The sequence below is a fragment of the Hypomesus nipponensis genome, chromosome 9 (assembly GCF_054491055.1).
Source record: "Hypomesus nipponensis isolate SF chromosome 9, ASM5449105v1, whole genome shotgun sequence".
NCBI classification, from domain to species: Eukaryota; Metazoa; Chordata; class Actinopteri; order Osmeriformes; family Osmeridae; genus Hypomesus; species Hypomesus nipponensis.
In genome coordinates this window covers 13,827,056-13,840,000 of record NC_140369.1, presented here as the reverse complement: position 1 = coordinate 13,840,000, position 12,945 = coordinate 13,827,056, and the positions used below count along the sequence as shown (strand labels likewise).

The 12,945-nt window shown below is 47.8% G+C and overlaps 2 protein-coding genes and 1 long non-coding RNA gene across 4 annotated transcripts in view; all 3 read left to right on the top strand.

Moving 5' to 3' along the window:
* The window catches only part of eif4g3a (eukaryotic translation initiation factor 4 gamma, 3a), a 41,263-nt gene extending 38,337 nt beyond the window's left edge, over window positions 1-2,926 (top strand). The window contains 6 exon segments of the mRNA XM_084705344.1: window positions 2-83; window positions 375-473; window positions 736-882; window positions 1,037-1,118; window positions 1,409-1,555; window positions 1,795-2,926. Coding sequence (XP_084561470.1) covers window positions 2-83; window positions 375-473; window positions 736-882; window positions 1,037-1,118; window positions 1,409-1,555; window positions 1,795-1,976 — 739 coding nt within the window. The 3' untranslated portion in view covers window positions 1,977-2,926.
* A 1,172-nt stretch (window positions 2,927-4,098) lies between these two features.
* LOC146273063 (uncharacterized) lies at window positions 4,099-6,044 on the top strand. Its single transcript, XR_014766612.1, has 3 exons — window positions 4,099-4,258; window positions 4,767-4,844; window positions 5,782-6,044. It is a non-coding gene; the product is annotated as an uncharacterized LOC146273063 (long non-coding RNA).
* Window positions 6,045-8,838: 2,794 nt separating this feature from the next.
* Window positions 8,839-12,944, top strand: LOC146273062 (EF-hand and coiled-coil domain-containing protein 1). 2 transcript variants are annotated; one of them, XR_014766610.1, is made up of 9 exons: window positions 8,839-9,812; window positions 10,118-10,610; window positions 10,703-10,837; window positions 11,142-11,218; window positions 11,335-11,467; window positions 11,565-11,709; window positions 12,043-12,209; window positions 12,313-12,382; window positions 12,506-12,530. XR_014766610.1 is itself a non-coding variant. In XM_084705345.1 (9 exons), exons 1-9 carry the CDS (start codon window positions 9,242-9,244, stop codon window positions 12,706-12,708), a joined length of 1,953 nt encoding a protein of 650 aa, XP_084561471.1. In that variant the 5' UTR covers window positions 8,843-9,241; the 3' UTR covers window positions 12,709-12,944. The 2 variants fall into 2 exon arrangements, 1 of the variants encoding a protein (XP_084561471.1); XM_084705345.1 differs by having other exon boundaries at window positions 8,843-9,812; window positions 12,043-12,168; window positions 12,506-12,944.
* Window position 12,945: the final 1 nt, after the last annotated feature.

Below are 12,945 nucleotides of genomic sequence, written 5' to 3'. Positions count from 1 at the left end.
GTGAATTAAGCAAACCTTTGCTTCCTGTGGGAAGAGCTGGGATCTTATTTTCTGAAATACTGCACATACTATGCAAACAAATGGTAAGTGGCTGGCTTTGTTTGTCTAATGGAAGACTCAGCTCTGTACAGCAAGGTAGATGTGTGAAGGGAGATGAACTCAGCTGGGAAAGTGGGACTCACCTACCACAGATATAAACAAAGTAAAAGCTTGAGTGGGAGGCATGAAAGACGTGTGTGGCACTCATCTATCAGTCAGTCGGTCGGTCGGTCGGTCGGTAGTCAGTCAGTCAGTCTTCTATCAATGGTCAGTCAGCAGTCAGTCAGCCAGTCCAGGTTGTGAGGGTGCTGACAAGCTGCCCCTGTCCTCTCCAGAGCCATAGGAAGGTGGGGGGGCTGTGGAGGGAGTCTGGCCTCAGCTGGAGCGACTTCCTGCCTGAGGATGAGGACGTCCAGACCTTCATCTCAGAGCAGGTCCGTCACGCGCACACACACACACACACACACAAACATATTTGCACACACTTTCTGTGGTCTGGTATGGGCCACCTCTGGGTCACAGGAACACACCTCGACACACACCAAGGCTCACCTCCCATCCCTCCTTTCCTCTCTCCTCCTCTCCTCATCTCTCACCCTCCTCCCCCGCTATCTCTCTTGTGCTCCCCTCTCCTTTCACCATCTCTCCTCCTCCTGCCACCCCTCCTCCTCTCACCACCTGTCCTCCTCTCAACAGAAGCTCCAGTTCACTGTGTCGGAGGGCTCGGCCTCAGAGGCAGGCGAGAGTAAGAGGCCCCTGGGCCCTGAGGAGCTGAGGGGTCAGCTGGAGAGGCTGCTACTGGAGGACATGGCCAGTGACGAGCAGATCTTTGACTGGGTCGAGGTACGGAAGTCGGGGCTGGGGCTGAGGCTGGAGAGTTGTGGTTGGTGTTGTGACTGTGTGATCCCTGAGTGATTCCTGTGGTCTCCTGTCTCTCTCTCGCTCGCTCTCCTCTCCCGTGTCTCCTTCCTGCGTGTCCTGTTTCCTCTCTCTCCAGGCTAATCTGGATGAATCTCAGATGAGTTCGTCTCCATTCCTGAGGGCTCTCATGACGGCTGTGTGCAAAGCAGCGGTCAAAGGTGAGCTCTCTTTCTAACCAAGACAAAATCCCCCCCACCGCAATGCCCCCCCCCTCCCCCCAAACTGAATTCCGCTATTCACATCCACGATCTACACAAGTGCTGCTAAAGACAGAGCAGACCAAAGAATTATCTGGAACACATTTTCCGGGCGAGGTTCTGTATCTCCACCTGACGGTTTCAGCTCGTTCTAGTAAATGTTGCAGGAAGGGAAGGATTTGAACCGGTCTCTCTCTCTGCACCTCTCTCGCTCTCTCTCGCTCTCTCTCTCTCTCTGGTTTCCTGCGCAGATGAGAGCCCATCCTGTCGAGTGGACACGGTCATCATTCGTCGGAGACTGCCTGTGTTACTCAAGTACCTTAACTCAGACACTGAGAGACAGCTGCAAGCACTTTATGCACTTCAAGCTCTGATCGTCACCCTGGATCAGCCCCCCAGTGAGTAGACCCCCCACACACACACTCACAGACGCTGACCCCCCCATACTGACAGGCTCTTCATTAGACTCCCTAGCCGCTCACTGCTGTCATTCACACACTGAGGAGAAGACTTGACCTCGAATTTGATGATAACTGGTTCTCCTTACTTGCCCCTCTCTCTTCCTCCTTCTCTCTTTCCCCATCTCCCCCTCCTCTCCCCCTCCCTCTCCTCTCCTCTCTCCCTCGTCTCCCTCCAGACCTTCTCCGGATGTTCTTTGACTGTCTGTATGACGAGGACGTGATCTCGGAGGACGCGTTCTACAAGTGGGAGTCGAGCAAGGACCCAGCAGAACAGCTGGGCAAGGGCGTGGCTCTCAAGTCTGTCACCGCCTTCTTCACCTGGCTGAGGGAGGCGGAGGAGGAGTCGGAGGACAACTGACAAGGGAGCAGGCAGCCAATGCGAACCTAGGACACGAGGCCAGCTGTCGCTACGTAGAATAACCTGCACCCTCTTCCTCACAGCAGAACAAACGGCCGTTTCAAAATGTGCGCGGCGGGCAGAACGGCTTGGTTACGGCTGGAATTTTTTCTTGCGGTACAGTTCTGAGAAATGCCGCCATTTTGAGTTTTAATTCCAATGGCGGAAGCACTAAATACATGTATTATACATAGAAAATATTTTTGTTTTAAATTTTAACTTACTTTTCTTTTGTTACTTTTTAAGAAGAGACTTAAAGATACATAGGTTCCGGACTCTTTAATTTATTATTTTTTTAAGAACTGCAAATACGGAAGTTTATTTAACATTTGCAGAGGCTCACAGTGAGGAGAACATTGATGGCGATAGAAATAACAATATTATTAATTATAATAACAATAATAATAATAATACTTGTGAAATAAATAGCCTCCCTTGATTCCAAGATGTTTGGTTGAAAACAGGGTAAAACAAAGTTATTTTGGAATGAAGGGGAAGGCAAAGAGACCAGTGGATGATGCACACGGACAATAGGCATCACTTGATGATGTCGGAGGTCAAAGGTTATTATTGAGTAACCCCAGGAAGTGACCCCTCTAAACAGGAAGTCATTCCTCTGCTTTGGCTTGCTCTACGTGATATGTACATACGCCTCAGGAGAAAGAGAGAGAGGCAGAGGTATGTATTCAAGAAGCAATGTACATCAGTCCACTAAAGAACTCTAAATGAACATGAATAAACCACAAATGACGACAAACAATAGATACATTCACATGGAAATGAGCAAAATGCAAGTTAAAAAAGCAAAATGCCAGGGTTGCTGAACATGAAGTGCTTGTAATACTTCAAACCTACAGAGCAAATTAAAAGCTTGTAAATACATTAAAGACAAAAAAGGTATTTAAAAAAAACACAGAATGCAGTGGTTGTTATTTTAAGAGGGCTGTTTTTTTTTATATGATGTCAGATGAAACTTTTAATCTTTCAGTTTTCATATTTGTAGCTTTGTGCCAAACCAAGAAAGAACACGGTTCAACCTCGGGTGCATTTGTGGAGTAGCACGTCGCTTGGCGTGTGGTTTTACTGGAGCTGAGATGTCAAAGCAGTGTGGGTACACCTTTACCTTGGCTGGTTGGAATAGCTAGCCCAGAGTATAGGATCAGAAGGAGTCAGGCTTCACAGGGCTCATGGAGAATGACAAGGAGCAGAGGATTTCACATGGGGAGGTTTAATACAGAGCTCTGTTATCTCTAAAGACTGTTCACATTGCTTTGGATAAAAGCATTTCCTTACTGAGCAACATGTTTCAAATGGAACAGGAGTCTGTTCAGGAGCCAAGGAGAGTGCAAAGGAAGGAGCTTGATTTAGGACTACCGCTAAAATGATCTCATAAGATTCTATCTTTCTACTCACTTAAGGATTGAAAATACAGGAGTGATGAAACCCTTTGTTGCTCTGTTTGACATCCCATCTTTTCAGATCTGTGTGTTTGCAAGGGGTGTTTCCAAGCATTTCAATTGAGGGCATGAATGAATTGCAGACACTTGTGTGGAGTAGCCTTGATGGAACCCTATCATCAACAATAACAACCATTCCCATCCAGTAGTGCTTACAGTAACCTGGACTGTGTTTTTATTACTTGTTAAGAGGTGTATATTATACATTAAAACCACCCACCGCTCCTAGTACAGTACAGTAATGTTGTTCCTCATGGGTGAAATGCATTGTTGACGGCCACAATACAACTTGTACAGACAGGATCTTGTAAAGGTATAAGAGCCTATGAGGTTTTTCCCTCAGATGCGGTGTTTAGGGCTAACTTGACGAGGGCCGGTCTTTTATGAGCGACTCTACAGCATCACGTCCTGCAGGTAAGTGGCTTGGTGTAAACGGCATCCTTGGTGTCGTCTATTATATTCAGGCATACGCTCTATGCCCCCAAGGATTTCACATGTCCACTATACAATGATCAGTGATACATTGGAAGGGGTGGCATGGAGAGGATTAATGAACTGACATTATGTTAAAATTGATACTAGGCCTCGCTCCTGATATCATTGTTGGAGATGGGAAGCCTATCTTCTCACTAGCACTAGGTCTCCACAAACAACCTCCCTGTGACTTTCCTTCTACCTGTCTACCTTCTCACTAGCACTAGGTATTCTCAGATGACCTCCCTGTCTTTCCTTCTACCTGTCTACCTTCTCACAGTGGATGTAGTGGCAGACTCTTAACCAGTCCATGTAAGTGTATTGGATACACTTACAGTATGTGCTGAATGTCATTTGGTTTGCTGCCCTCTAGTGGGAAAACCCAAGGAAAGCCTGTGGCTGTTTTTGGGAACAACCCCTCGTCCCAAATGCAGATCTGCCCCCATGTCTCGCCTCAAAACTCATACTGTTTAGTATGCCAGAAAAGGATTGTGTACGTCCCAAATCATAGTATGTTAAAGACCGTACGCAAAAAATACCAGGGTCTTTATGATTACCCGGACTTTCTGGCTTGATGCAATATTTTACTTGATTAACCACTATAAATAATAATGTGTTGCCGACTTTTATAGAAAAACTACCCGCCAAAGAATTAATCTTAGATGTGTTTAGGGAGGAGGTGGTAGGTCTCACAGGGAGGGTGGGAGGGGTAATGAGGTGGCACTAGGATTAGACCCATCTTATTCACAAACCATGCTGGTTTTTGTTCATGAAATAGCGCATTGCTCCACCATCATATTTCTCCATCACCTGTCTACAGGGCAACAGTCTACAGGATGGTATAAGAGAAGGGGCATCTTCCCTGACTTCAGGTCAACATTCAACTGGACAGTTCCTGGTAAGCCTGGTGGATCTCAGCTTCTCCTTCCCCCAGGTCCCACACCAGTACAACACCCTCTGAACCTCCTTCCACCAGACCCCACTTCACCCCCTCCCTCCCCCACCTCACTCCATCCCTCCCCAACCCCTTCCCTCATTGTGCAGCACTGATTAAATTATTAACATTCTGGAAGAAAAACATTTAAGAAAATATTTTTTGGGGAAGGTAGTTCTGGATATTTTGACTTGAGTTACAGTAAATATATGGAATGAAATATAGCAACACGTCACAGCGCAGTAGGTGTGAACCCTCCGTTCACCAGGTTAGTTTCGCAGCATAAAGCATGTTTTTAAATAGAATGATGACCCTGTTTGTTTTTAAATACCCAACACCTTAAGAGAAAGGTTGCCTTTCATGAATTTTACAAGACGTTCCAAAGGTCATGGATGGATGGATGGATGGATGGAAGTGCCAAAGAAACCAATAGTAGTTGTGCAGATATCCCTCACTAGTCTATGGTATGTGTTGTTGGAAATGAAATAGTACTGTCAGCCTCAGGGAGGCACTGTTGTCATGTGGAAACACTAAAACAGCCAATACTAGGCTAAAAAGGAAATGAGATCACATGAGGAAGCTATCATCTTAAACCAGTGTTGATGTGGATTATCCACATATTAGTAGAACAGATTCACATCCGCAGTCCAAATATGATCCAGTGTCCTGGATACTTCATGGCTCTCACAGCATGATGTGGTACGCTGGTGTGCATGATGTGCACTGTTGCCTCACAGCAGGAAGGTACTGGTTTTGATTCCCACTAGAGGTACTGTTTAGTCCTCAGGTGGACAACCCCCTGGCCTTTCTGTGTGGAGGTTGAATGTTCTCCCCATGCTCACATGGGTTTCCACTGCAAAGAATCCCCATGTAAACATACAGAATCCCAACATAAACACAGGCAGAACCCTGGCCAGGACATGGATGAGCACCTGGACTGGGCCCACAGTCCCCTTGATATGGCTGATTCCTGCTCTTGGTTGCCGATGGAGGAAGGACAATGGGAGAAAGTGTGTGTGTGTTTGTGGACGCTCGCATGATCAATAAACAAGTAAATAGCGATAAAAGCAAATCATTTTTATTATTAAAAACTACATCCAATTACAGTCATGACAGACTAATGTTGGCAAACTTGAACAGAAGGTTACTGACACTAAATGAGAAGGGAAAAGGATCAAGCAGACTAAGCTTACACTAGTATGTGGTACCTGTAGGAACATGCCCCTATGTATTTATTTAAAAAAAACACAAAAAATCACTCTGAGGAATGCAGTTGCGAGATGTTGGAAGCGTGCACGCGTGTTTGTCTGTTTGTAAAGCCATACCCATGACCGTGGACCTGAGGTGGCCCAAGAGTACCACCTACATTCCTTGTGTATCTGAGGAATGAAGACATGTTTACACTTTTACACATCGCCTCCTATGTACTTCATCCACTTCACAAAAGCACAGGCGTGGTCAGTTTTCACTTTCACCGGGCAAGAGAAATAGGGGTCGGTCTGAATAGCAGACGACCTTAGACACCCAACCCACACAAGCCAGGCCATCTGGACCTGAGGGTTTTGTGAAGTTTATGGTTTCTTCTATCCCCTTAAGTGTTTGTTTCCTCTGTTCTTCTTTCCCCATGTCCCCCTTTCTTTCCTGGCTTTCACTCTTTCTAACATGGAGTCTTGCTTGCCAGCTGTGCTGATTCAAATCTGGTCACATTCCATAGCCACTGGATTCTAGCTATGATGGGGATCACAGATGGTGATAATGTACCATCTGATGCTAAATGAAGGATAGACATCTTACTAACACAGGCTTTAAATCCTCAGTCAGATTAAGGTTGGAATGTCAAATGGCCACAGGAGGAAATGTGTGGCCATGATGTAGAAGTGTAGTCAAAGAAGCAAGACACACCAAAAATACTAATGGTATTCAAGTGAAACTCCTAACCATGACACTGCACAGTTATCTGAGATTTGGAAGAAGGATTTTCTACTGTGGAGAGGTCTGGTGGAAGCAGTTAGGAGGGGAGCCAGGCTGTGGGCATGGCAAAGTTGAAGGGTCACTGTAGAAACATCAAAGACTGGGCGTGTGTCTTGAAACTAATGTGCATAAGTGTGCATCTCAGTCCATTGTTGATCCTCAGTAGGCCATATGGCCCTAACCACAAAGCCTGTCAATGTGGATCCTAATGGCTGCACCCTTTTTAAAGGTGAACAACAGGCCACTGTCCCTAGCTCCACGTGCACACGCACATGCACTGCCCCCACTGCTTCCTCCTTGCTCCTCCACGCCCCTGCTGCCAGTACTGCCATTCTGTTTGTCTTGGGTCCATTCATCTCGCTCGGCTCCTTTCAGAGTTACAAGCAGCTAGCAGCTGGGGGCTGTGGCCTCAACACTCTGATGACCTCCACTTGCTTCCTCCTCAGCTGCACACCCAGCACTAATTAGGCCAATAACATGATTTAGATGAGGGCAAATACTTTTGAGAACAATATAAGATGAAGAGATGGCCTACCTCAGTGAGCTTCGAGTTCTAGGTCACAGTAAACGGTACAGATGTAGCTGTTGGAGAGAGTCTGGCAAAAGTTGACCTGGCTCTTTAGCACTTGTGACATACAGTGATATCTGATAGCTGTTTGACATTATCTAACTAAGTATTTGGTGATGTTTGTTCCTGTAGTTGGGCGTGGGCGTACAGACCCTCTGGCAGGTAATGGTTAACTAAATGAACTAACGCGTTTGCCATTCCCTGTGGGTGTGTGTACCTGTGTGTCCATGTGCCAATCCCAGTACAGTAATGTGTGCCCTGAAGCTGGAAGAGACCAAGACTACACACACACACACACACACACACACTAAGAGCAGCCCAGGCGGGAGCTGCTTCACTTGCCTTCACTTGTCCATGAAATAGGCCAATGTAGATCTTGTCTTTGTGTTTTCTCTTGTGTCTGTCTTTTTACTGGCTTTCTGTTTGAGTGTACAGGTCTGCCTTCCTGAGATGACGGTGTGCTATCTGGCAATCTGAGGAGTTGGAGGGAGGATGTTTAGACCCCAGTGGCTGAAACCTCTGACATCATCCTCAAGTCTTGACCGATCCACAAGGGTGAAACGGCTTCAATAGCCCTAGTAAACCACAGATGGACAAGGTTCATTGGAGGAAACATAAAACCTTTAGAGAATGAGGAGCACTATTAATCGGTTGTTTCCCCTAATGTGCCGCCCCCCCCCCCCCGCCGCCCCCCCACCACCTCCAGAGTGAAGATTAAGCTAGGAAGTTCCCCAGAATCCCTTGTCACTGGTGACTCATCTCATGCGGTCTGTTGCGGTGTAATCCTATGATACCTGATCCGATAGATTGCTTGTTTGCCGTTGAAGCGCTGTCTAGTCAGATCTCTGTGTGGATGGTGTGTTTCTGTGAAGTCATGCGTGTGCATAGGTGGGTGTAACCCTGGACGGTCTCTTTGTTGTAGCTGTCAGGGGTGTGATGAGTCGCTGCTGTGAGAAGAGGTACAGGTATTTCCGTTGTGCTGCCGTGTGAAGGTGCTGGCTTTCTTCAGAAATGCATATGTGTTTGTTTTGGCTTGAAGTGTAGGTATGTGTTGAAGTCATTGGTATTTTGCTGATGATGTTGAGTCAGTGGTGTGTATGTGGTATAAGTGTGTATCAGGTGTTCTGCTATAGTTGGTCCCTCCGTTTAGCAGTTACTGTGACTCACTCCCAGGTCAAGCCTGAAACAGAAGCCTTCATGACTCAGGTCTCCAACTCTCATTGGATGGACAGCAAAGTGCCTGCAGTTATTTGAGTGACATAGGACACTGTGAAGAAATTAATCTGTTATTGCATGCTAGATGGCAATTTAATCATAATCACCTCTGTCAGGTTGGTCAGGACATCTTATCTTTGACTAAATATCTCTCGCTCTCTCGGTCTCTCGCTCTCTCGCTCTCTCTCTCTCTCTCTCTAGCTGTGTCTCACACACTTGAAGGAATACGGGTGGAGCTGTTTTGTGAGTTTGCTTTCTCACCGCCCTATTTCCTCGTTCCTCATGTCAGTCCTGACTCGACGGACACAAGGGAGAAAGAAAAACCCTAGTGCCCCGTGTCGGTACTTGTTTCTGCAACACACGGACAGTGGGACCTGCTTTAAAACCGTGACTTTAGTGAGTAAAGTTGAGAATATGTGATTTTTTTTCTGTTTTGGGCAGTTTGGAATCGTGCGTAAATCTGGAACACAGGATTACAGGCGGTCTATTTCCTAATCGGGACATATTTTAAGGGTAACAAAAGCCCCAACTGTTATATCAGCGTTATGCGTTGAAATGAACTAATGTTACATTAGTTAATATTCAAAACAGCTGTTGAAACTACAGCATGCAAACTGTACCGGCTTTTTATTCCTCTCCACGCGCAGCGCGTCAGGGCGAGTGGCTGCGCAGCGCTCTAGCCCACCACCATTGCCCCGACCCCGGTGTGGAGAATGAGATTGTAGTCCTGGCCACGGGAATAGACCAGTACCTACAGGAGGTCTTTCACCACCTGGCTTACTCTAACCGTGACGACGTGGTATCAGCAGAAGACTTTGCGGTGCTTTGTACGGTGTTGGGGCTCGCCAGAGCAAGTGAGGAGAGGGGGGCGCCGGACGCAGAAAAAGAGGGAGATGAAGGTCAAGGTGTGTGCGTCGGGCTTTCCAGCGAGCTGTCGTTTAAGGACTTCCATTCACGGCTATGCGGGTATTTTCGCGTCCATGCATTACAAAATGGAACCTTGCGCCTTCCCGTAACCGCGGAAACGGAGCACGTGGAGCGTCAGATACGAGTTCGGTGGCCGCGGGTCAGACGGAGAAAGTGTGTCAGCTTTGACCTCAGAAGAGAACAGACCGGTAGGAGACCTGTGCACGTTTCCCATGAGATGAAGTGCCGTGGAGATGGGAGCTCTGAGAAAGGTAGTTTCAAACAAATCTTAACACCTGCACCGCACCCTGTCCTCTTCTTTATACTCACACATCAAGCTGTTGGTCAGCAACAAAAAATGCCATTATTTTTTTTCCCATTGCCACGTACAGTGCATATAGACAGCAAAGCAGAGGAGCACGGATCACAAGTGTATAGTTTACAGTATTTCGGAGGTCAGAGTCAGTGAACAGCCTGTATTAGCCACATTGCAAAGTAACCACATTTCACTGCACTTTTAATGACAATCGATGTAAGCTGCCATGCAAGTTGGCTTAGTCTGACCTTCTGGTTGTAGGTCCTGGGCAGCAGTTTGAGAGTGAGGCTGCAGCTCTGAGGGAGCTGGTGGAGGACCTGCGGTGCGCTCTGCAGGGGAGCGATGCCCGCTGCCTGGCACTGGAGGTGGCACTGCGACGGGAGAGGGGGCACGGTGCCCTCACCGATCGAGCTAACGAGTCATTGTCAAATACACTCAGTCACTCCAGTTCAAACACATCAACATCCCCTCAAGTGGCTAGCTCTGAGGGCCAAAAGGGGGCCATGGGGGCCTCGAAGCCCCAGAGCAGAGGCTGTGGGGAAGGGATGTGTGCAAAAGGGGCATCAGACAAATGGGACCCTCAGGACCTTCTCCTCAGGGAGCTCAAGCTGATTCGCTCTTCACGTGACGGACAGGTAGAGGAGGCAATCAGGTTCAATCAGCGCCTGGAGGAAGAGCTTAGCTGGGCCTATCAGGAGGCTCGAAGACTAGGGGGGGTGGAGTCTCGGCTGCGGAAGGAGAACGCTGAGATAAGGTTGGTTCTGATTGCTAAATTTACTCCAGAATGTGTTCAGACACAGAACATTTAAGATTTGGTTGGTTATTGATTGGTGTATTGGTGTTCAGGAGGCGGGCCGAGGAGGCGAGGGAAGCTCTTAGATTGGGCCTACAGCGAGTCCGTCTGATTCAGGAACAGGCCCATAAGGTCCCAACATTACAGAGCAGAATCGCACAACTAGAGTCCCAGCTTCAGGAATACAGGTACACACATCAGTATGTGTGTGTGTGTGTGTGTGTGTGAGAGAGAGAGAGTGTGTGAGTGTTGTACAGTCAAACAGAACAGTATAGCTTACACATTATGTGGAGGTTTTCAAGTGGCTGTAAAGAGGCTGTACTGCATGTCTAACAGAGTGCAGCTGTTACACTCTCATTGGACAAGTCTGAGCTTGAACACTTACACACTTTCAACACGCACACACACACTCATACCCACAACCCACCCATCGAACAACCCACCCCCAGGGCATAATATGTGACCCATGTCTCTAACCTTTGACCTCCTCAGATCAGAATGCACTTGCAGAGAGAACCCCCTCCCCCGGCCCCTCTACCGTATCGAGCAGGACACCTGCCTCAGGACCAGTGAGTGGCAGGCCTGTGGACAAATCACTGAGACGCTGAAGGCTGTGGATCAATGTATACAGTTTGTGTTGTTCCCTACTGAAACGCCTAATTGGTCTCTGACCTCTGTGCTCCAGGCGAGGGTCTTCAGCGCGCTGTGGAAGGGAAGGCGTCTTCTGATGAGGAAGAGGAGGAGAAGACAGAAGAGGGACTTTGCTGCCTGACAGAGGTGAAGAAGCTCATCAACAGACTGCACAGCACCGCAGAACGGTTAGTCTCACACACACATCCAAACACACAATCTAACACACACAAAACACAGACACATAGTAACTACTGCTCCTCTCTCCTCTCCCTGTCTTCCCAGATGTCCTAACCCTACAGTCCACCACTTCCTCCTCTCCCACAACCTCCTCCATGACAACGACCTTGTCGCCTCCCCCAGGGATGGAAAGGGGCGGGGCCGCAAAGAACTCTGCCCTGCTGAGGAGAGGGGGAACGAACTGCAGAAAGTAAGAGAGTAATAGTTGGATATATCCTAGTACATAGGAGCATTTGATGTTAGATAGTGTGGGCTGAAGGTGCAAGGAGCGAGAGAGGGCTGAACATGCAGGAAATGGGGTCTGATGGCTGAGTGGTTAGAGAATCGAGCTTGTCATCAGTACTTACTTTAAGTCGCTCTGGATAAGTGCGTCTGCTAAATGACTACATGCAAATGTAAATGGCCTGGGCTGTAATCAAATCTGGGCCCCTGAAACAAGGCCTCCGCCAATGTAGTAGACACTCTACCCAGTGAGCCACCAGGACACTTTTAAAGTGTGTGTTCTTGTCTCTGTCCCTATCAGAGGAGTGAGGAGGTGGTGGGATTGAGGCTGGAGGAGCAATTGGTGGAGACAGAGAGGATACGGCTGGCTCTGCTGGAGGAGAAACTAACACACGCACTCGCACTCCTGCTGAAGCTACGCAAAAAGGCATGCTCATAAATGTCCTTACCCTAGCTTGTCTGCATAGCGTGAGTTAAAGGTCTCGCTCTCATGAGGACCCAAAGTAACTCTACAATGCCACCTGCTGGTGTATTGTTTGTCACGACATGTGCCTTCTCTTATTCTTACTAGAATGTGTCACGTAGAGCCCTGGGGAAGATTCTGATGGACACTCTGGACATGTACTGTGGAAGTGGTCAGGGTAAGCCTCACCCATTCATTGGTGTATCATCATTTAGAAGTCAGCCTTTTAGCTGACTCATGCAATGACCGAAATGAAACACATCCCGTCAGTCCTTGCACTGATTGGTTTATGTGTCACCAGGCCCCTCCCAGGTGCTGCAGGTGGCTGATGCCCTCTGTGCCCAGCTGTCCAAAGAGCTGCCTGGAGAGGAGGGAGGATGGGCAGGGGGGGAGGAGGGAGGACGTAGTGGTCCGAGTGGAGATGACAGACAGCCACAAGGCTCTTTGTCCTCCAGTCACAGTCAGCAGAGCTCCAGCGCTAACCCCCTGCTTATCTCCTGCTGAGCTCAAATCACCATAGGACAACCTTCACCTTCCCCAAGGCTGTCCTCCATAACCCCCGACTCCAGCACTGTCCAACTGTTTTTGTGTGTGTTTTCTTTACACGTTTTACCACATAGACCTGTGCAATTGTATGTTTTGGTTTTGTAGTTCAATCACATTTTTTATTCCCATGTTTTACTCTGTATGCCTACTAAATTATTCTGCAAATATTAAATCAGTCAGTATTTCTTGAGGAAT